Raw genomic sequence first — 25,785 nt, 5'->3', positions numbered from 1 at the left:
GGGTGCAAAGAAGTGTGACATGAGAGTTCCCTTGATTTTTGCTCATTCAAAGAAAAGTTTGTCTCTCAAACATCCCAAAGTTTACTTATGATGTTAGGCTTAACAAAAACTAAATTTCTTCAAATTGGTGGTTGTCGGAGAGCTTACTTATTTGATGCAAAACATCGAGGGCTAGTTAGCTTCTGTAGGTTTAGGCTTCAACATGTCAAGATATGAAGTTGCTCAAAGTTGGCCTTTCTTTCAACAAGTGGCTGTTTACTTGTGGGGCTTGGACACCTGCAGATTGACCTTTGCCAAATGCTGGAGTCTTTCGCACAATTAGTTCACAAAAACACTTGTCTTGAGTTCATTTCCATTGGCAGGTGTGGAAATATTAAGTACCTACCTGATCATGACTGGTATTGCTATCTGGAAAATTAAGTATCATTGTTTCATTTCCTTTATTTGGCACAAGACTTTCCACTGCCATGCCAACAAAACCTATGCATTATTGCCTAGCGCCAACAGTTTCCATTGCAAAATCTTTAATTATATTGATACAACCATTAATCTAACAATTTAACTAATGACAAAATTATGATCACCACATCAACCAAATTCAAGGCTCAACCTAAGCCAAAAGATGTAAAATATAAATAGTAGTAGGAAATGGTACATAAAAGTTGCTTTAGTAAACAGAAATTTCTTGACAACTTACTTTTAATTTGCAAATGACTAGTGACATGGTACAGCCTAATAAACCAAATCATCAACCCAATATGAGAAAAAAAAGACATAAAATGAGATAATAGAAAACTCATAACATAGACTCAGAGTTACCACAAATACAAAGCTACAAAAAAATTTTGACTTAGATTTGGATGTCATATATTCTATCCCCCATGTCCCAATCCCCCACTCTTTTCCAAAAGTTAACAAAAAATACCACTTGGCTCCAAGGGCAAAGGCCAGTTAAGTCGATCTTTCAAAATTTTTAAAATATTTTATTTATTATATATATATTTTTTAATCAGGGATGGAAGATAGTATATTTATTGAGATCGTGGCTCTTCAAAATTTTTAATATTTTAATTATTATATATATTTTAATTTCCTTCAAAATAATTTTTTTATTTAATAATTAATGTAAATAAAAAATAATAAATTGATGTCATAAGTCCTAGTCAACTTTATTTGTCTACATATCTTTCTTTCTCTCTCTCTCTTTTTTCTTTATCTCTTCTCTTTTGTCTTTTTATTTATTTATTTTTGAAAAGCAATAAATGAAATTTCATTCCTTAATGACTGTGTATAAAACCGATAGTTTTATGGCAAATTTGGTAGACATTAAGAATAAGCTTCTTAGCATTAGAGTATGAGTAGGCTTGAAATCCATCTCTTTTCCTCTTAATAAATGGGGCTGCAGCTTTCACTTCACTCTGCACATCCTTCAAGCTACTACAGGTGAGAACAACAATTAGAATTTTTCTGATTTCTATCTCCTTTGTGCATATGCATAATTAGTGCCTTCATTTCATATCGCCAAATTATGTTCATTGGATTTGATCAAAAGCAGTATAATTGCTATAGCCCGCCCACAAGATGTTCTAACAATTAATGTCATAAGTTTATTGTTCTCTGCTTCCTTATGCCATGTAAGCATCACAAGTATTTGACAATCACTGTACTTTAATACAAATCAAAATTTAGTTTCTAAAGATTTTTAATAATTTCCGTTTTCAAAATATACCAATTCAAAATAATTTGTCAAATAAATATTTATTCATTCAAAAATTCACTAAAATTCATATAGCTTACACTTCTGAGATTTCTAGCAACATAGGTCAAATATAAGTCAAAAATAATTTTTGAATAATTAAAAATAAATTTTTATAATTTCTGAAATTGCAAATTTTCATAACTGTTTGGCATCAAGCACTTACAGCTTATAACTTAAATTGAAACTAGAGTTGTAATAAGCATTAAATTAAACCTTGCATGATACTCTTTAAAACCCAAATTCGTTTCAGAATTAAAGATTGTTGGAAACACAATTTTCAGAAGCCAAAATTTACAAAATCATCACTGAAATACTCAGATTTATGAGTTTTCAGATTCAGTGAATCTACTTTGAAGCTTCAATTCTCTTAACACAGAAAACCCCTAACCGAGCCATTAGCACCAATTAAATAGCATATTTTATACTACAAAAACCCTAAAAAAAATGACTCAAAACATTACCGAAATGTGGAGTTTCGATGAGCCAAAATTAGGTCGTCAAAATTGTTGAATATGGGTTTTCAATCAATTATAAAAATTCATGTTTTTTTAACCACAAAATCAAATAAGATGCTTTAAAAGACATTAGAAAGATCATTTTAAGAGCTTTCCATTGGTGCCATCATGCTACCAAAAAGTCATTGGAGCAACACCAGATTTGAATGTAACTTGAAGAAATATAAAACAACTTATGCCTTTTGAGCCCAAACTAAAATAAATACAAAACCAAATCATATCTTAATCACTACTTTCTTGAATAGAATTTTTCTTTTTTTTCCTTCTTCATCTCTAGGATTAAATTCTCTCAAATGATTTTCCTTTTCTTTTATTTTTTTTTCCTTTCAAACGTGTGTTGCTGCTTTTGTTTTTAAGTTTCATAATATAAAATTGATTTAAACTACTGCTTAAATGCGATAATATAAAATTGTTTTTAACTTTCTCTCTTAAACACGATAATGTAAATGACTTCTCTGTAAACATGTGATAATATAAACCGACACTAACAAAACTATTATATTTGTAAAAAATCCTTAACACAAAAACTATTTCGATATAAACCCAAATATTTTATAAGTAGTTTCAATAAGGGACTTATTTGTCAAATTTCTGATTTTATAAATATAATAATGTAATTATAATTTTGATTGGGGTATTACATTAATCATAACACTTTTTAATTTTTAATTAATGTTTTTTCAATTCTTAATTCTTGGTTATATTCCACAAAATTGTTACATATATGGCTTTGAATGAGAATCCGATGTGAAAGTGTGAAAAAAAATAAGGAGATAATATTTGTTTGCTTTTGTGGAATGATGACATTGATGTCACCAACAACATTGTTGTATGATAAGTTTGAGATTGACATTGGTATCACTAGATCAACAAAATCACAAGGAAACAAATCTTAACCATCATTAATGGAGTTTATGTGATTCCCATCGAGGACATGAGAGAAATTGGTAAAAAAAAACCCTTATTAAGCTTGTTTAATTTATTACATGCATTTAATTATTAAATGCCATGTATGTTAAAGTTATTATATATATATATACATATTTATAAAAACACTTTAAATTACTTAATAAAAAATAATTATTTCTTACTTTACAAGTCATTATGTGTGTGTATATACATATATATTACTAAAATGGTCGTCCATTACACACAAAAAGATAGTCAGACTCAAAATTTTAAATGGTTGTATGCACATATATGTCCCTTTTGCTAAAGTTAATGCATGATTTTGTTTTTTATGATTTCACTTCATGTGAAATCACCCCAGTTTCTAAGCAGTAGTTTAATTAGATATTTTTTAAAAGTTTATCGGTGACTGGATGCTTGGTACCTACTCATTTTTTCTTTCCTCCATGTTATTTATTTCAGTATTTTCTTCTTCTTAATTAATTGGCTAGTGAAGTGTCTTTACTGCCGTTAGCACCAGAAAGTCCCAGTTGCTAAGTAGGAACGCCGCCCTTAATTTCCTTCACCATCTGCACTCCTCTACTAACAGCCATCTTTTCTTGAATCTTATCTCAGAATGGAACCAAGGATGAGGGACGTAGCTCAAACTGGAAATATTGATGTCTTGTACACACTAATTCAGGGAGATCCATACGTCTTGGAGCGAATAGATCAGATGCCCTTTGTTGATACTCCGTTGTATATAGCAGCATTGGAAGGGCATATCAATTGTGCAATAGAGATGATGAATTTAAAGCCATCGTTTGCAAAGAAGCTAAACCAAGATGGATTTAGCCCTCCGCACCAGGCTTTGAACAATGGGCAAACCAAATTAGTGCTTCGACTTCTGAAGATGGATAAAGAGGAGATATGACTCCTTTGCATTGCGCAGCTATAACGGGAAACCCTCACCTTCTGATCAAATTTCTCCAAGCTTGCCCTGAATCCATTGAAGATGTGACGGTTGAAGGCCAGACGGCCTTGCACCTTGCTTTGAACGATAACAAGATGCAAGTTTTCAATGTCCTCGTGGGGTGGCTTCAGAGGAACCTTCATAGATATGCTGAATACTAGGGAAAAGAAATCATCAATTGGAGGGACAATGAAGAGGAAGCTGTGTTGCGCATAGCAGCAAAAAGAAACCAACGTCAGGCATATATATATTCAAACATTCATAACTTACGTTATAAATTCCATGGATATGCATGTCATGTTGTCTTAAATCTTTCTTCTCGAGCCTCATAATTTCTTCTTAGCGAAAACTCAGATTTGATCAGTGGCTGTTTCTATCACTTATGCAGGTACTAGAACTCTTGTTAAATTCAGTTCTCCCGGTGGATAGAAATGCGCAGAATTTCGAGGTTTGATAGCTCTGGAAATCATACAACCTTCAAATGGAAGGCAAGCAAGCGCTGCGGATGCCGAAACCAAGAATCATGAGTACTTTAAATCAACAATCTCCTCTCCCGAAAGGATAAAAGTACGATTTAATCATGAGAATATGAACATGCCAGCCGATATGCTGAATGCATTGCTTGTCTTGCTGCGCTGATTATAACAGCCACCTACCAATCCTCGTTAAATCCACCTGGTGGCGTTTGGCAAGGCGATAACAGTTCTTCTTCCATATCCAAAGTTACTCGCTTAAATCACAGCCTCCTAGACTATTATTCAGATCAATCGCAGAAATCGGGCACTACATGCAGAAATTTTTGCTTGGCTTTGTAGCTTCAACAGTTTAACCCTTTGGGGAACAATTTCACTAACAGCTTGGCTACTCCCCAAAGGTTCCTTGCATTTCCCTCTTCCTCATGCCACTTTTAGCACGTTTGATTCGCGAAATAAATAGAAATAAAATAAAATAACTATTATGTGAGAATAGAATGAGATAGGAATAGAATAGAATAGGCATTACGTAGTTTGGTATGACGAATGAAATAGAACAGGAATAATTATTATAATTTATTACAGTGTTTGGTTAATAATACTAACTTTGGAATAAGAAAAGAATAGAAAATAAAAAAATTAAAATACCTTTTATTATATATATAATTATTTATATTTATTTTATTTTTTAAATATTGATAATTTATAATTTAATTAAAATATTAATAATTGATAATTTAAATATTAACATTTTAATATAATTTAATTATTAATATTTTAAATTGTTGTAATGTGCCGGGCCCTGGAATCCAACCACTAGATGTGAGTGAAAATACTTATCTAGGAGTAGCCACCAAATGTCTTTTTGGGTGCGATTAGTCACTTATTAACTCGATGCTAATCGACGAAATCCTAAATTAATTTTAGATCTGTTGAAAGAATAAAAGCTGATTTACGATTTTTATTAACAAGTTCGAGAGTGCGGTTACGCACGGATAAGGGTTAGCACCTCCGTGGCGCCCGTTCCATGAATGGTATCATTTAATCTTAAGTTATCCTATTGTAGCCTAAACCATTAATGTTTTCTTAATCCTTGTTTATTAATGAATTCTTTATTAAATTAACTGATTAAGTCTTTTATTCGATTTCACGGATGCACATGATGTAGACATAATATGATGTAATGATTTGTTTAATTTTAAATAATGAGAGCGACAATCTTTTATTGAAAAATTATTCGAAGACTATCCTAACGCTTTGGTGAAGTCTCAAAGTTCTCCTGACTTAGAGATATCCGAAAAAAAACTCGTCTTTACAAGCTCTTTGAAGAAATCTCATCATCGAAATTCTCACCCCATTAACAAGATAAATATAGCATGTTATGACAGGATAAATTATGATATCTACATGAACGTGTCTAGGTACAGCTTAGTTAATTCGTAATCCACGAAATAAGTTTAATAGTTTAGGGTGATTTATTACCTAATTTATATATTTATTACAATTGTTATTTATTGTTTATTATTTTATATTTTTATTATATACATTTTTAAAGCTTTCTATCTATATTCTTTAATTAACATTATGGATTAATAAATTTTACTTAACTATATAATTTATTAAATAAACCATTAATTAATTCTTGATGTGTAGATTAATTTTATTTACTGATGTTTATTTACACTAATTAACTAACTATATCAATTCAAGTCCAAATACAACATTATGTAAATTTACTTTTCTAATGTTTATTTTATATTTTATTTTATATAATATTTTTAAAGCAATGATTATTTGAGTTAATGGATATTAAAGTATAAAGTTTAGATTTATCCTGACGCTTCGGTAGAAATTCATTTCGAACTCCGTACTTAAAAAATTCACCCAAAAAAGGCAACTCTTTGCCCTTTTTAGGTGAAATTCTATCATCGGTCTTAAGTTCAATAATTACTCATTTTATTTCAATAGAAATTTTTTATAATATCCTATTTTTATTCTCTCCTTATTTTAGAGAAAAATTATCTCTTTCATCCAACTTAGTAATATCATAATTTATTTTATTATATTTTAAGTTTAACTTTTCCTTATACATCTTTGTTCCACACTTTATTTCTATATAAATTCACATCCTAAGTATTTTATAATTATGCCTAACATTTCATCATTTCTCACATTATATATATATATATATATATATGTATGTATTTTTGACATATTCTAATCTAAGTAGGCATTCCTTGTCTATATGTATATTCAAACTAAATAAATATATTTCTATTACTAAGCATTTCCCTTTTATTTAATACCTGTCCCAAGACATTATCTATATATTTATTGTAATATTTTCACTTCATCCTATTTTAATTAGTTTCATGTTGGGTCTAGTTTTTTATTTATTAAAGATTGTTTTTTTTTTTGGTTTTTGGTTTCAAAAATCCCCTCCTCCTTCCGTATAGAACCCAATTGTCCAAGGCAATCATGCTCTTCTCAGCATGAATCCCAGATGGGTGGCGTTCAAGTCAAAAATAAATCCACCGGAAATGACTCTAAATCTCAGTTGCTTGAGGAGCATTCAATGCTTTGTATTCTGTTAACAATGGAGGCCAAGCGTGCTTTCAGCCTTTTCTCTCTCTTTTTTTTTTTTAATTTTTTAATTTTTTATTGTTATTTTTATATTTTTATAAAAAAAGATGTTTACTTAAATATTAATATTTTATTATAATTTAATTTTATTATGATTAAAATATTAATAATTTTAATTAATTTTCAAATTTAAAATATTATTTTTTATAATTTATAAATAATTTTTCTTTTTTTGCTTTCTTCTTCTCCATGGGTCGACCACTAGAAAGGTGACCAACGTAATGAAACGTCGATCTGGCACACCATGTGGCCGGATCTGGCCACTAAGATGCCAGATCGACGCTTCCCGCGACTGGATCTGGCCGTGGAGTGCCAAATCCAACCATGGGATCTGGTCGGGAAACACTAGAACTAATGCTTCCCACGACCAAATCTGGCGGTGCAATGCCAGATCTGGTGATTTCTCGGTTGAATATTGTCAAAAAGTAGTAAATCGATATTTTTTGACCATATTCGGTCGTGAATTCGCCTTCACCGCCACTACCATTGTTTGGTTCCGGTGATGAGTGCGAGTTAGAAAGAATGAGAGAGGCAACTAAATTGTGGAAAAGTGGCTGAGAGAAAGATAGATAGGAGGAAAAGAGAAAAGAATATGTTTTATGTGAATAGGGTTGGAATTTTATAAATCTAAAAGGGGTAATTTGATTATTACAAGTTTTACAGCTATTCCATGAAATATGGAATAGATAATACTATGAGGAGAATTGGGTATAACTGAAGAGGACTTTTTATCCATTTTAAAGAATAGATATTACTGAGGAATTCCTATTCCTTGTTGCACTACTAAACCAAACAAAGTTACAACAAACAATTGGGAATAGAGAGGGAATAGCTATGCTATTCCCTATACCAAACGTGTAGTTTATCTTTTGGGAGCCTACTCTTAGCTTTCCATGAGTGTCTTATCACCTAATATTGCTTGGTCAATAACCAATTATATCCTGTCATTTTGTGTTATTTTGTTCCCTTTTACCATTAAGTATGTAAGTTTCATCAAACGTAACTTGTCATTCCAAACAAAAGGAAAAGAGCGAACCTACTTTCTTAAAGGTCTCAAGGAGCCCAACAATTCAAGAGGGATTCCATGCTTGATGTTAATGTAAAACCAGTGGATCAACAATGCCAATGGTTGTAGTATCTACAAATTATATTTTTTTCTATGACTTTAGGTAAAAGAAAATTTTAAAATGCTTATGTAATTGTTTCAGGTTTGGTTTTAGTTAGTAGCATTCAATGTATATATTATACATATAAAGACATTAATCACTCCTAAGTGGCATAAGCTTGTGCTTTTGTAGATTCAAAGGAGGAAAATGTTGAGCAGAGGGTAAGAATTTGCACAAAAGCAAGAATATTATTTCTCTTAGAAACTTAACTAAAATATTGAAGGTATTAATAAGCTTAGCTCTTCCAACACATAATTTATGTGTTTCCAAAAAAGCTCAAAGAATTATAGGATGAAAAATTAAAATATTGCTACTAGCTTTCTATGCATTGGTTTTAATAGTAGCACATTTGCCTCTACTAATTTGAGTTAGATGATATTGCAGAACTGCAATGAATGCCTTGAATCAACTTTTCGTGTTTGAATACAATTATCTTGAGATAACAAAAAGATCTCTTTAAAGCCTTAATTAGATAATGAAAATCTTCTAGCTATGAGTTTCTTTTTTACGGTTTACACTTAGGATATGCTTGAAAATGTTTTTTATAATTACAACAAATTGAATGTATAATCCTTTCTTCAAATCAGACATTCATAATTCGAAAGCACCAAATATTTCATTGGTGCATAAAGGACATGTTATTGAAAGGCTAACAAGGATTTCCCAAATCTATTGTAATTGGTTGATGCAAGGATTCCAATAGAAGATATGGAATTGCTATGCCAAAAAAGAGAGTGCTGAAATTTTATGATATTGGGAGTTATTTCATCATCGATTGCTATATGCAATACATTCATGATTGTTAAAATTCACATTCCCTACCTCTGGTATTTTCTCCATACAAAAGTCTGAAGATGAAGAAGGTTTAGTATCTTAAAAAATAGGTACCATTGTTTCATTGCCTTTATTTGGCATAAGACTTTCCATTGCATGCCTATTCTAAATTCATAGCAATGCAATGTTTCTGAAATGCAATATTTCCAAGTTCCAAAGTTTCCACTTCAAATTATTTATGATCTGAATTTAATTCTCTATCAAAAAGTGAAATAATAACTTAGAAGTAGTGGAATGCATATAGTTATTACTGAACCAAATATTTGTGTATGTTTATAAGCGGAGTTGTGTTACGTACTACTATTTTTTTCTTATTATTGCTATATATGCATGTCATTATGAATTTAAAATAAAGTGAGCATCATGATTGTAATCTAAAAATAATAAAGGGAAATGATAAAAAAAAACCATTGATGAAAGGTTTTCGATATAAAGGATTCAAGATAGTTACCTCAATATAACCCGTATGGATCATTACGACTTAAGCCTAAGTGATCAATTGATGTAAGATTTTACCATTAAAATATGTTTTGTACTTTTTTTGTAATCATATAATCATTAATGATTCACTATTGGTCTACTTGTCATTGTTTACATAAATCAATTTTTTTCCATTTCTAGTTAATCATTTAATTTATGGATATTATTAAGTTTTAAACGAATATAAGGAAAAGTAATTTTCTTTTTCTCCTATAATTTAAGATTTGAACCTAACAATTGCCAATTATTGTTTTAAATTTTCAACAATGGGTTGTTCCGTTTGAAACCAAAATACTTTTAGCTTATGTCAATTAATTATCAGGCAATAGTATTAGGTAGCACAAGATCTAATTTTTCTTAGAACACTATCATCACTTTTTAAACATCTTTCCTTGGGGAAAAATAAGGAATTCAAGGTAGCTATCCCCATTAGTAGGAATTTATAGATTTTTATAGTTGCATGAATAGAATTGCTGCAAGCTTTGGCTTTTCTACTTTCTGTCAACATCAAAAATTACAGAGAAGGAAAAGAGTTTTTCAGCTCTATTTGAATTTCCTCTAAACCATTATAAAGGATATAGGTTCTTTTGTCCTACACATGGAACTAAAGTTAGAATCACAGGTAGCAAAATTTCTAGAGTTAGATGTTGTTGATAAGGATATGACTAAACTTGTTGATGGTTTTAAGCCTATCAGACATGCAATCATTCATTTACCAACTTCACAAGGTAGTGTAGTACCCGTAGCTATTGAAAGAAAGGATGCAGTGGAATATGATGCAAATCCTCCTCGTCAAGATTTTGTTCTTACTCTAATTGATGTTCATCCTATTCAAGAAAATGATGTTAAGGTGCCTTTGAGGAGATCATCTAGGTAAAGGAAGTTTGCCATTTCTAATGATTACATGTTTTTTCTTGGAGAGAGTGACTATGATGTTAGTCATGTGGAGGACCTTGTGACTTTTAGTTATGCCATTGATTGTACCCAATATGCTATGTGGATAGATGCAATGAAAGATGAAATGAGTTCTATGGCTCAGAATGGTGTTGAAGAGCTAGTTAAACACCTAGAGGCATGTAGACTTATTGGTTGCAAATAGGCATATAAGACCAAGAAAGACTAAGGGAAAACTTGAGAGGTTTAAGGCCAAGTTGGTGACAAAGTGATTTACACTAAAAAATGAAGTAGATTATAATAAAACTTTTTCATCAATGTCTTTCAAGGATTCTTTTAGGATCAGCATGGCCTTGGTAGCACATTTTGACTTAAAACTTCATCAAATGGATGTGAAAACAACCTTCTTGGATGGTAACCTTAGAGAAAAGGTTTGTATGGTACAACTTAAGGGTTTTGGAAATCAAGAAATGAAAGCTTGGTGTGTAGACTTCGAAAGTCCATCTACATCCTCAAGCAAGATTCTAGACAATAATATTAGAAGTTTAATGAAGTAGTTATTTTTGTGGGGTTTTAAGGAAAACAAGGTTGATCAATGCATATACCTTAAGATCAGTGGGAGTAAGTTCATTTTTCATGTGTTATATGTGGATGATATCTTGCTAGCTAATAATGATGTTGGATTGTTGCATGAAACCAAACAGTTGTTGTTTAAGACTTTCGACATAAAATATCTTAGTGAGGCCTCATATGTACTCAAGATTGAGATATACAAAGATCGATCTTGAAATTTATTAGGGCTTTCCTAAAAGGCATACATTGATTGTGTGCTCAGCAAATTCAACATGCAGAACTATAAGGCTAGGGATGCACTTGTTATGAAAAGTAGTAAGCTTTAGCTTAGTCAATTTTCAAAAAATGATTTAGAGAGATAATCCATGAAAGGCATACTTTATTCTAGTGCAGTTGGGAGCCTGATGTATGCACATGTTTGCATTAGAACAGACATAGCTTTTGCACTAAGAGTTCTTGGCAAATATCTTTCTAACCACAATTTGGATCATTAGATTGCTGCCAAGAAAGTGATGAGATACTTGCAAAAGACTAAGGATTATATGTTGGTGTACAAAAAGGTGGATAATCTTGAGATTGTTGATTATATAGATTTGACTTCAGTAGTTGTCAAGATGGCATGAAATCCACCTCAAGGTATACTTTTATGCTGGCTGAAGGAGTTATTTCTCGGAATAGTGTTAAGCAGACACTCTTAGCTTCTTCCATTATGCAGGCTAAGTTTGTTGCTTGTTATAAGGCTATTATGTAGGCTATTTTCCTTAGGAATCTCATTTTTAAATTGTGTGTTGTTGATTCCAATAATAAATTCTAACAATAGACCTATTAAAATTTATTGTGATAATAGATTTGTAATGTTGTCACTAAGAACAATAAAAGCACTAACGGGTCTAAACATTTAGAGATAAAATATTTAAAGGTCAGGGATTTTGTTAAGAATGGTGACATTGTTGTTAAGCACATTGACACTAATGACACGTTGGCTAATCCTTTTTTCTTACTAAGGGGTTAAGACCTATAATGTTTAGTAGACATGTTGAAAGCATGGGTATCTTAAAATCCTTTGATGAGTTTGATAAGTGGGAGTATGTTATTTATATTTCTTAAAACTTTCACACTATGGTTTGCATTTATTTATATTAAGACCCTTCTATGTCTTTAAACATCCATGAAATGTTTGATTTTATATTATTGATAATCATCGTTGATTGATAATCCAGGCTATTATTTGATATCACTCGTACATGTACATCTAATTTATTAAAATTTCTATATTGCATATACACTTCGTGAAATATTGAGAATGACGTCTATTTCAAGAGTGATTTTAGTGGTATGTCTCATTAATGACGCCAACAAAGAACTCAAGAATAAGTGGGAGACATATAAGTATGTTGTTAAATGTCATATAGATTTCTCATCAAATTTATAAAAAAAAAATCAACAAGAAGACTGACAATGAAAATATCACATTAAGATCACTTTTGGGTGTTATTTTTTTGCTACATAGTTGCACTAAGATCCATTATCGATAGGATCATTGATGCTTGTAACTATGGACTGGTCCTATGTCAAAAATGTTAACTTTAAAATTATTATAGTTTTGATTATGACAAAATGATCAAATTGTCTTAAACATTATTTGAGCGATCCTTGACTAGTTCTCAAAATGATTTACTTCTCACACATTTGTTCTTATATAGTTACAAGCTTGAGTCTTGAATTTATTTAACTATATCTATAAGCTTGTATGACTTAGTTATATGAGTGCGTATAATTTCAATTCATTAAAGTCTAATTCAAAGATTAATCGAAAATCCAGATGCACTTATTAAAGGGGAATTTTGAATATCCTTTTTAATGACGATAAAAAGTTAAAAAGGAAGAGTAAGTCAAATAGAGTTTGATAAGTCTTCATGTTTAATTTATGTGTGTGATGCTTAGCTATAGTTTTTTTAAATATTATGTACTAGTTATTATGGATATTCAATATATCTTGCTTAGCTATTGTGGATATTGCATATCTTGTTTTGTTATAGTGGATATTATAAATATTTTATTGCAAATCTTTAAAGAAAACTAGATGTAGTAATTAAGAGGGAGCAACTCATTATTCATATAGATTTGAAGCATTCATATTGAACATAGACTTTACACTCTTAATCTATGAGTGTTTTGTCATCATTAAAAATAAGAGAGAGAATGTTGACTCCATATGTTTTTGATGATAACAAAACTTTTCCATTCATTAGTGTCTAATTATATTATTTAAGTGTGTAAGAGAAAGCTTAAATTCATTAATATATTTGGTATTTGAAAGTAAGTCAAGATGTTTGTTTAGTTGCAAGATGAGTTAATTGGTTAAACAAGTCAAGAAAAAAGAGCTTTAATGAAGACAAATCTTAACTGATTAACATAGATCCTTAATCAACTAAAGGACTTATGGGCATTACACTAAGGATAGACAGAAAAGTCTTAACTGGTTAACACAAAGTTTAATCAGTTAACCAGTTAAGTGAGGTTGGATGCCAAACAGAAGCCTTTTAATCGATTAAAGAAAAGGAGTTAACTAGTTAAAGTGTCAAGAAGTGTCAAAATTCAAATTTAAAATATTGATGACCATCCAAGGCACCAAACCAAGAGATTTAAAGTTGAAGAATTCTCAATTGGTTGGAGCCCATTTTAATTAGTTAAGGATGAAAAAAGAGAAGCTTCAATCGGTTAACGGGAATATTAATTTGTTGAAAGGAGGCTAGCAAAAAACAATGCTTAAAAATAGAAAGTTGTTAACTAGTTAAACTATCGTTAATTGGTTAACACAGAGAAGCAATGTGCAAGTCAGAGAAGACTTAATTGATTAAAGCCTACCTTTAACTAGCTAATGAAACACTGTTTGCACATTTAAATTTAAACACAAAAGGATAAAATAATGGCTAGAAACGGTTAGTTTTCATCTCCAACGACCAGATGTGATTTTTCAAGTATTTAAGCCTCTTCAAGAGTCAAAAATTTAAAAAAAAAAAAAGCCATCCAAAGTGATTTTGAGTTTAGAAGACCAAAAACTTTCTCTTTACACTTGTATTTCACTCACATCCTTTGAAAAAGTGTTTAAGCTTAACCTTGTGTATCTAAATCAGTTAGGTGATCAATTGTACTTCATTTTTTCTCTATTTCTTGTTTACATAGAGTATGAGAGACACTTTACTTGGTTGATCAAGTTTGGGTTAGCTTGGTTTGTGTTGTAAGGTTCTAACTTAGCCTTGGAAAAGTTAATCTTAGGTTTTAGTTGATATCGGGAAAAGCATTACTAAAAGTTGTGGCTGAGCCTGTGAAAAATCATTGTAAAAGCTTGGTGGAAACTTGGAATTCCACTAATTTTGGTGAATTGGTTTGAAAATCCTTGATTGGGAGATCAAGGTAGTGAATATAGATCAAGGGGACCGAACCATTATAAATAATTGTGTTTTATCTACTTTCTTTTATTTTCTTTTGACACTTAACACTTAAATCATTCTTGCAGCAAGTTTTAAACTTCCATTTTCAAATTCCCTTAATTAGCTCTTTACTTGGAAAGAATTTCCATGTTATTTGGAAAGTGTTATTCACCTCCCCCTTTAACATGCTCTTTGAGACCATCAAATAAATGGCATAATGGCTACCATAAATTAGTATTAGATGTTTTTGTTGAACAAAATCATTAAGACGTTGTTTCTAAGGGCTAAATATTTTTAAATTATGGCCACATCAAAATTAAGCAAATCAGTCTAAAGTCTTGTTTTCTAAAGTGTTTTCTCAAACTCAAAATAAATTAATATTGCTCAAGTGAAAAAATGTTAGAATTTTCTATTATATGGGCTACTATTAATTGATAATTTCGATTTAATAAAATGGACTGATAATTTAGTTTTATTGCGAGACAAAACATGAGAGCTCAATCAATATTAAAGTGATCTGTTGATGATGGGCTTTACACGTCTTATTGGATCATTGTGATTTGGCGGTTGTGCAAGCCTTAACCCAGTAAGCTTTTAATAGGGAGGCTTCTAGGGTTTATTATTTACATATTTGGCTAGGTCCCCTCTTCACTTCTAACAAACGGTTTCTGCCTATTGTAAGCCACCAAAAAGAAAAGAACGAAAAAGAAGACTTTGCCTCTACTAATAGTTCTCTGGTATTCGACAACTATAAATGGCTACCCTAACAAATCAAACAAGTACATTAGTTTAATTATATGACTTTTGGAGTTTTAATCTTAACACATGGATTTAGGGATTAAACTTACACCCAATGCTAAATATATTTTGTAAACTGAAACCTATCATTTTTAATGAATCTAAGTCAAACATGATTAGCAAAGAAAAATTCAATTAGATGGCCAATCACATCTAGAGCTTATTTTGCCATTTTTTTTAACTTAAAAGTTACTGTGAAGCTCTTATAAAAAATAATAGCTTTTAAAATTAAGTTAAAGCGATGTAATAAGCTATTTGACAAATTAAATTATATAAGCTTTAATTTTAGTTAAAATTATCATAAAGAGTATTTATGTCATCTCTAATCACTTAATAAACAAAAACAGAACAAGTCTGTTTTGAATTTATATACAATTTTAGCTGTTAAAATCAAATAAATCTATAAACAAACAAAATAACTTTCAAACTTGTATAGTAGTAATAATATTAGATTTTTTGGTGAAGAAAAAAGAAAATCTTTAAATAGCATCTGAATGCAGTTTTGAATTTTTTGTCTTCTTTTTTCTTAATCTTTGTAAAAACAAAAAATTCTAAATTTTGCTATTTTGGTCTTTCGTTTTTTTTCTTGTTTGATAGCCTTTGTAAAGAAAGATAGAAGAAAAAGAGATCATGATTTTGTGTTGAAAAAAGATGATTTGTAAAGGGAGGTAAATTAATTCAGAGAAGGCTATTTCTTAAAAAACTGACGTGTTTCAAAAAAGAAAAAGAAAAAAAAATCTCCTCTCTGGGGCTTTTCTTTAAGCATTTTTTTTAAAAAAAATTGTTCTTTAAAAAATATTCTATATTTTTAAAAGCTTTTCAAAAATTCTATTTGGCCTGACTTTTATTTTAAAAGATAGATAACTTCAAAAAAAGCTAGACCAAACAAACGTTAATGCCTGTTTAGCTTGACTTTTTTTTAGCTTATTTACCTCTTAAATGTAAAAACTAAGCCTTGAACATTATTTTTTTTAGAAGCTTTTAAAAAAAGCATATTTGTTTAAAGAACAAATTTTTTTAAAAAAAAGCTTAAAGAAAACCTCTAGGGATGAGGTTTCTCTTCTCTTATTTTAAAAACACATTAATTTTTCAAGAAATACCCTTTTCGCAATCAATCTATCCTCTCCTCTCCTTCCCTCTACAAATTACCATTCTTCAACATAAATTGTAATTTCCCTATCCTATTCCTCTCTCTACAAAAACTACTTAAAAAACAGAAAACCCAATGACAGAATATCAAACTCTAAAATTTTTTTGTTCTTACAAAAATTAAGAGAAAAAAAATCTAAAATTCAAAACTGCATTCAGATACTATTTAAAGACTTTATCTTTTTTTCACCAAAAAAGATTTTAATGTTAAATACATCATTTCCTCTTTTCTCTTCTTTTTTGGAAACTGAAGCATCATGGACCAATTACTTGCTAGAACAACAAAAATCTGATATTATTGTTACTATACAAGTTTAAGAGTTATTTCATTTTTTTATTAATTTTTTGATTTTAACATCTGAAATTATATATAAACTTGAAGTGTTACATTATAACTTATTAGGTTATTGAAGATGGTATGAATACGTAATTTTAACCGAAATTAGAACTTATATAATTTATTTTGTTAAACAGTTTACTAAATAATTTTAACTTAATTTTAAAAGCTATTTGTTTCATAAGAGCTTAATAATAGGTTTTAGGTGAAAAAAAAAAAACTAGGCCAAATAAGCTCCTAGACAAAATTTGGTGAGGGCTATTTTTAATATGAAACGTTTGGATTTTCAAACTCACATTTTATGACAAACACAAAAAGAAAGTTATTAATTATATTAACAGTTTTGGAACCTTTCACATTGAGCAATCAAATTTTCGAACCCACATATTACAACAATCTTTTAATAAAATAACAATATTATTTTTTGAAAAAAAAAATGAAAGCATTCACCAGTGAAAAAGGAAACACTCTTTCCTGATTCAACTTAAACAAATTACTTTAATTATGATTTTACCCACAACTTTTATGTATTCCATTTTCTAAAGCTAGGAATAACAAAATTCTTCCATTCCTACCTTTTACCCCTCTCTCAAATTTTTCTTTGTTTTTTCATTCCATTCCTACCGAACATAATGTAAAGAGAGGCAAACGCACTATATCTCCCACTCAATATCAACACTGCTACTGCAAATTTGACCAAGATAACAATTACAACGGATACACTCTTTCCTCACTTCGCACTTTGCGTGCTACTTTTGCTGAAAGCCCCTGCCCTACTTTTTATTTTTTTTCAAAGGCTAAGCTTTCATTAATTATAATACTTGGTGCTAACCTAACCTAACCCTCCCTAGTAGTAAGTACCCAACCCTAACCTAACCATATGCACCTTGCTGAGTTGTTCCGGGAGGAGAGTTGTTCAATTTTTATTGATATATATATATATATATATATTTGTGATAGTCCAAGCCTTAATGTGGTTTGCTGGAAATTTAGGCAAACGCCGCTTACTATGGCGCACCCAGGAACAATAGCAAGTATTGCATCCTAAGCTAGCCCCTTGGGACCATCTTATATCTGTTACACAGTTCACTGTGAAAAGGAAATCTCAATAGATCCCTATATACTTCATCTAAAAGAAATTTAAATCTATATATATCCCCTCTCCAAAAATATATATATACAAGGGAACATTCTAATGGTTATTAGAATTTGATATTACTCCAAATTAAGAATATTGAACTCCAATCTTTAGACAAGAGAGGTTTGAGCAATATGAGAGAAAACTATCTTTCATTGTATAATTAAAAACCCAACGAGTTCATATACTAAAAAAGACCTCAATTCTTTCAATTGAGAAATATGTCATGTTTGTTCTTCATCATAATCATGACAATATAAATAGAACTTTCGACATAGTAAATTTCGTGGAGAAAAGAGGTTTTCGATGAAAATTATAGTTTTTTTTAATGAAAATTTTCAATGTAAAAAATTGTTTTTAAAGTGAATTGATATTTTCAAATGTTACCTTTTGGTTAGATGTTTTCTTAAACTTGGACAGGAAAGCACTTGCATGAAACCAGACTGAACTTCATTATACATTAGACAAAAATATTTTTTGAAAAGAACAACAATAAATTACTCTCCCCAGTGTGTGTATTGTCTATATTGAGAAATGGAAAGAGGAGCAGAAACCAAAGTTTATTTGCATCCAATCCTTTTTTGTCTTTAATATCCTCCTAAAAAGAAAGAAAAAGGATAAGAAACTTTATGGAGTTAATTGACAAAAGAGCATTAATAAGCCAAAAAATTATCATTCTCAATTTATTATGAATTATTATTTTATGTAGTTTTTAAACTTCATAAACGAGAATAGAAGATTGTTACCTGTCCCATTATGCTATAGTAAGAAAATTCGTAAATTAAAACATAAAATTATAATCAATTTCATATTAGTTAAGTTACAATAAAAAAGAGTCTAATTTGTTATTTTTTTTCAATCAAAAAAGGAAAAAGAAAAAGAATGTATCCAATATGTTAGTATTCTTTGCTCATGAGAAAAGTAGACAAGTGAATTGGGACTGAATAGGGTCAGTAAAGAACGTAGACTTGAAATTAATGAAACAAAGAAAGTGTTAAAAGGGAAATTGAAAGTTCAATCAACTGTCACACGACATATACAGATATAAAGTATGGAACAGTGCTTTCCATTTCCAAAGCATACAAGCGAGGACAAAAGGAAAAGAGGGTAGAGAAAGAGCCGCTCGAAGACGGCCACAACAAGGACTACTACTTCGCCGGCTCTCTCTCTCTTCTCTGTTTTGCCCATCATTTCTTCATAAAAAACCAAATCAATTTTTTGTTTTTCTCATTCCTTTTAAACCCTTCCCATTGGATGACCTTTACTGCGTATTCTTTTTCCTCTCTTTCTTTCCCAGACTCTCAAAACGTGTTTTAGAGAGAGCGAGAGAGTGTGTGTGTGTGTGTCTACTTCTCTTTAGCTCAGCTTTCATGGGAAAAATCTCACAGAAAACCCAAAAGAACAGTACTGATCATGAAAAGGGTGCTACTGCTACCGTTGCAAAGCCTACAACCAAAGTGAAACGGACTCGCAAAAGTGTTCCCCGTGACTGTCCTCCCCAACGCAGCTCGGTTTATAGAGGTGTTACAAGGTTAACAATCTATAACCAACATGTTTCATTATCCCGGATTTCTATTTCTCTTAAACTTCTGTTCTGACTTTTGGTTCCTCTATTGGGTTAGGCACCGATGGACAGGGCGGTATGAAGCTCATCTGTGGGATAAGAATTGCTGGAACGAGTCACAGAACAAAAAGGGAAGACAAGGTAATGATCTTCTTCTTTCTCCCTTAGCCATGTTTATTTAACACTTGTATATTGTTGATCACTGATAATTCAATTGATGTTGCTGATATTGATGGTACCGGCGACGACGAAATGGAACTGGAATGCAGTGTATCTAGGTGAGTTTACCACCTGATGATCATCTTCTTTTCTCCTCCATCTTTAACATATAGACTTGTCATTTCGAGAAACTACTTGCCATATTTCTTTCTTTTACCTGCATTAGATTTATGGTGTTATTATTGAAGGGATTTAATGGCTGTAATGAATTTTCCGGGTTAGGTGCTTATGACGATGAAGAAGCGGCAGCACATGCCTATGACTTGGCAGCATTGAAGTACTGGGGACAGGACACTATCCTTAATTTCCCTGTATGTTTCCCCTGCCTCCAATAGACTTTTTTTTTTTTTCCTCGTCTTTTCATGGAAAGTGTTTTCCTTCCTCTTGATTGGTTTGGTATTGAAGCTGTTGAATCCTGAGGAAATTCTCTTGTATTATGCTTTGATTGTAGGTATCAACTTATGAAAATGAGCTCAAGGAAATGGAGGGTCAATCAAAAGAAGAATATATCGGATCTTTGAGGAGGTAAGCAAAAACCTTTTCCTTTACTGATCAGGAAATTGTTACAAGTAAATTCGAATCTTTTACAATATAATTTGTTAGGATTCTAAATTCGTGGATCTTATCCGATTTTAAGGAGTATATATATATATACCGTTAAATTCAATCCTACTTGTTTGGAAATGATAAAAATTTGACTCTTTTTTTTTAATTCATTTATTTTTTGGGATTTAATTTACAGGAAAAGCAGTGGTTTTTCTCGTGGTGTGTCAAAGTATAGAGGCGTTGCCAGGTGAGAATTAGTTTTCCGTCCACACTTTTAGTTGAAGTAATGAGTTGAATGTTGTACTTCGATATGTCGAGTGAGCCAACCATACTTCGCAATCTATATATCTAGCTGTAAAAGTTAATTTTCCTCTTATGGGGCTATACGTGGCTTTATAACTCCATCATCATTTTGTTGCAGGCACCACCACAATGGAAGATGGGAAGCACGAATTGGCAGAGTATTTGGCAACAAATATCTTTACCTTGGAACATACGGTAATTAATTTCCTTGCTCCTAATTAAAACTCTCTTCCTCTCCCGGGTTGCAGGGATTCGAACCCAACTCATTGAATAGGATTGAGTCAAATATTCAGATGTATTAAAACGTTAAATTTTTTTCTTACTATTGTTTTGCTTTAGCCAAATGAAAGAATTACATATTGAAATATATTGATCTCCTATATGTAGAAAAAGAATTAATGTTAGTTTTAGTATTTGCTCAATTAGCATTGACTAGTTAATTTAGTCAATACAATAACTCTTGTATATCTTAATGAAATGGCAATTACTTTTATTGATGATAATTAAGTTGTAAACTTACTAACCAATTATAGGTTGAGATGCAATAATTAACCATATGCATATAATTTCGTTATAATGGTATCTATTTTATTTGAAAAATAAAAAAACTCCAATTGTATGTGGCATATATATATATATATATATATATATATATATATATATATAAGTGACCTCCACAGAAGTACAATTATAGTACCTTGTCCCCCTTGTCAAAAGTAAGATAAAATTGTAGTACTTGAACTTTATGCACAAAATTCCCTTAGCAACTTCAGTTGACATGGCAGGCAGATGGAAAGTTATGATTGTACCAAGAGTCAATGTCAATCAAATTCAATATAGCCAATACTCAAAATTAATTAATACAGTTTTAATCTGTTTGGGTACATAATAAATTAAATTTCTATATAGTATTAGAGACATAGTTAAATATGGACCGAACAAATCAAGACTAAGGGAAAAAGATGAAAGTGAGTTTGTAATCAAATCCAGTTGGTTGCGATATAGTTCACCAAACCTCAACTGCCTTCTCAGCTGTATTTAAGATTCGAAAAGTCATTGGGAGTAAATCTCCAACCCTCCACCGAAATCTGCATCCAAATTTAGTTCTCTACTTTATTATATATGTCTTCACTTTTAATTCTTAAACTACCCCTGATTTTTCTTTTTTATTATTATTTTTCAGCCACTCAGGAGGAAGCAGCGACTGCATATGACATGGCAGCCATAGAGTACCGAGGACTCAATGCAGTCACAAACTTTGACCTTAGCCGATACATCAAACGGATATGTCCAAATCACCAAAGTAACCCTAACAACACGAAAAACCCTCAACAAACCCTTAATGGTGACACCAATTCAACCCCAAGCCCTAACCATGACAATATTGGAACAGGGTTTTCCATCCAACCTCAAAGCTATAGTACTAGTGAAACCTCGATGACGACTCCACCCCGACTCGATAGCAGAGGTGGTGGTAGCGGTGGCGGTAACGATAACAGTGCCTCAGCATCATCAGCACTAGGGCTTTTGTTACAATCATCAAAATTTAAGGAAATGCTAGAGAGAACCTCGGCCACTAATTGTCCATCAACACCACCGGAGCCGGATCTACGTCGTCGAAGCTTTCCCGACGACATTCAAACCTACTTCGATTGTCAAGATTCTAGCAGCTACACTGAAGGTGATGATATTATTTTTGGCCACCTAAATCCATTCGCTACGCCAATGTTTCATTGTGAACTTGATGGTTAAGAGTCAAAATAAACTTTTTGGAGAAAAATAAGTCTATCCTTATGGTATGAGCGCTCTTAGAATATCTGAAAAATAAGTCTAAAGGTGAGGATAGTAACGAGAAGGACAATAAGCAACAAACGTAAGGTGAAGGGGGCAATTAGAATTTTTTTTTTTAACTATTAAATGCTTTTGTTCTTTCCTTCTAAATTTGGAAGAAGGGAGTTTAGTTCTTTGTATTGGTTCATTTAAATGTAGATAAAGATGGAGATAGACATTCATTTATCACAGATTCTTAATAAATAGCATTGGCATGTTAGAGCCTCTTTTTCACGTTTGTTTTTCTATTGCAATGTAAAATCTTCATTTATATATATCTTCTTGTTTTGCTGAACATTGGAGAACATGGAGTAATCTCTCTTGTTGGGAGATAGTAGTTGATCAGACAGTCGATCTTAAGATAGAGATCAAGTAGGAATAAAATGTGTCAATCATTTACATAACATTTTGCTTTCATTCCTGATTTTTAAAATTCAATTTTTAAATTTTTTATTTTTAAAAAATAACGATAAATCTATCCATTTCATCAATTCCTATCAAAAATTAACAAAATTTATCACTTCAATGTCACATGACATAAATTTCAATCTAAATAATCAGACATGAGTTCACCTTTTATTGTCATATGGATACAATAGTGGAAGTAGTGACGGTATAGTTCAAATGATTAAAATTTATGTCATGTTCATGTTTATGTGACGTTGAAATGACAAATTTGATTGAATTTTAATAGTGGTGAATAAAATAAATATATTTGAAAACTTTTTAAAAAATCACAAATCCAAAAAGTGAATGAAAATAAAATTTGCATAATTCGGTACAATTTTATGGATAAGTAAGTTGCTAAGAGGCCCCTGTGCCTAAGTAATTGTCCCAACTATGAGCTCTTGGTGACAGGTCAACGCTATCGACACAGAGGATGGTAATGGCTGGAAGGGTTAAGCAACTGGTATTTGGAAGGAAGGGGTCACACCTGTGTAGCAATAATTAATTAGGTCGACCCCGTACTATATTTCCTTGTATGAACCTTAACCTTTTAAATAAATTTCATTTCGATCCCTACCTTCTCTCAATTTCTTATTTCAATCACAAACTTTTTTAAATTATTAAAATTTGGTTCTTCTGTGAGATAATTCCGTTAATTTGGATGGAAAGTACTGCAGCTTAATTACAATAATAACCATCTTAATTTTTAACACTTGGATATTTCTGTTTTTTTTTTTTTCCTAATAGTGTTATTTAACAATAAGAATTGTTGGAATAACAATAAGAGGTTAGGATTTAAATGGAAAGATTGAAAGGTTAGGGACAAAGTAAAACATTTCCCAAGCATGGCGCTAAAGAAAAGCCCAGGAAACACAAGAGGATCATCCCATCACAACCAGATACAAACTATCTACACTTTATCCTTCCCTCTCATGCATCTCAAAATGTAACCTTTTCCTTTTTCTTTTTTTTTGGGTTTTTGAGAAAAATTGTATCAAATCTTAATTAAAACAGAAAGGGAAAAGTTGGTTTTTATAATTAATAATGAATATTGCATTTGAAACGAAAGCATGTTCTATCAAGAACATTAAGGCATATTACACTTTTTTCTTTTTCCTTTCACACGTGCACACACACACACACACATATATATATATATATAATAACAAATTCGTAAAAAAGTCTTCATTAAACCAAATGAAAGCCCTTTAATTAATTTCATTTTCTTGGATAGTGGTTGAGTGAGATTCCAAGATGCCTTTGTGTCTTTTCCGTGAAAAACATCAACCCAAGAAAACACAAAAAACGTGATCAACAACAAGAAGAATGCCTGTGTTCATCCCCTATTTCACATTGCACCCAGTGAAGCACTAGCTATACTAATTGATATTAAATGCAATAGCTACCTAGTTGATGGCAATTTACAGTAGATAGCTAAGGAGGAAAATCTTCTAGCATCGTTTCATTGTATTTGAAACACCAGTATGACTGATCAATTCTTAGTGAATTTTTTGTGCTCTCTCACCTTCAAAGTGATGTTTGTATAGCTTGACCCAAGGTTTGAGAAACTCATGGCTAGCTGTTGCTGCTTCTAGTTAAGAGTTAGGTAATACTAAATAGAAAGCTAGCAAGTTGCAATTTGTAGGTAATTGTCATGCGTGCATGTGCAGGGCATGTTCAACAACAATAACGTGTGTCAACGCATATGGAAGACAAAAACAAAAGACATGGAAATCACGAAGTAATGAAGCTGCAACACATTGCGTCGTTCGTTAGAAGTTGAAGAAGTGATTTAAAAAAGGACGCTGTGGAGATGGGAATTAGGCTCTCCTACTTTTCCATGTTCATAAATACGCAAACCCCACAGCCAGCCAGAGGCAGGGGCAGGGGTCCTCATGCATGGATCTTGACTACTTCAGCTGTCGACGTCAGAGGCGTTTCGGGTTGATACCCAATTTCATTGCATACTAATCTTAATTCCCTCGCGTTTCATGTTTCAGGGTTTCACAAGCCAAAAGGATTTTGGAAAACCCTTTGACTTTTCGATACCTTATGCCCTACGCCCCTCCCTCTCTCTCTCCCTGTCCCTCTCATGTATATGTACGCTTGAAAAAGATTCATTTACTTGGTTTCTTGATTAAGGCTCGTATTAAAAAAATTTATATTCTTTTTTTTTTCAAAAAATAGCACATTTATTAACCTCTATACTATGTGTCATTACTAATCTCTATCATGTTTATAGTGAAATGACATATAAGGTGGATATAGATAAAAAAAAATACGTATATTTATCAAAAACCAACCACTCAAATGAAATTAGTGACTATACACACAAGGAAATAACCTAACCTAACAACAAAAACTAACCCCAATGAACAAAATCAACCCCTAAGCTAGATTTGAAAAATAAAAAAATTACAAAAAAAAAATAATAAGTGAAAAACATGACATAATGGTTTGAAAAGTCTCAAAATTACTCAAGAAAATTTAAATAAATTTTTATTTTTCTATTATGTTTAATGAAGTTTTTGTACTTTTATTTTGAATTAAATAAATTTTTATTAATAACGGTTGAGTAATTATTATTAATTAAAATACTACTTATTATTTTATACTCACATGACTAGGGGTGAGCAAATGAGTGGATTAGGCGATTGGATCCACCATACTTAAGGATCAAATGGACCAATCATTTTTAAAATATTGACCAAACATAAAATTGATTTGGTTGGTCTGATTTTGAAACAATGGATCAAAATTTTATCAATTTTTTTTATAAATTATAATATTAAAACTTATAAACTTCATTCATAATTATATAT

The 25,785-nt window shown here is 31.1% G+C and overlaps 1 protein-coding gene across 1 annotated transcript; it reads left to right on the top strand.

Moving 5' to 3' along the window:
- Positions 1 to 19,114: 19,114 nt before the first annotated feature.
- Positions 19,115 to 22,750, top strand: ADAP (ARIA-interacting double AP2 domain protein). Its single transcript, XM_021441340.1, has 8 exons — positions 19,115 to 19,585; positions 19,677 to 19,759; positions 19,888 to 19,896; positions 20,060 to 20,148; positions 20,289 to 20,362; positions 20,580 to 20,630; positions 20,805 to 20,881; positions 21,870 to 22,750. Exons 1-8 carry the CDS (start codon positions 19,425 to 19,427, stop codon positions 22,436 to 22,438), a joined length of 1,113 nt encoding a protein of 370 aa, XP_021297015.1. The 5' UTR covers positions 19,115 to 19,424; the 3' UTR covers positions 22,439 to 22,750.
- Positions 22,751 to 25,785: the final 3,035 nt, after the last annotated feature.

This window comes from Theobroma umbraticum, unplaced genomic scaffold (assembly GCF_002168275.2).
Source record: "Theobroma umbraticum cultivar Fairchild unplaced genomic scaffold, ASM216827v3 scaffold_55.0, whole genome shotgun sequence".
NCBI lineage: Eukaryota > Viridiplantae > Streptophyta > Magnoliopsida > Malvales > Malvaceae > Theobroma > Theobroma umbraticum.
This window is presented reverse-complemented; position numbering and strand designations above follow the sequence as displayed.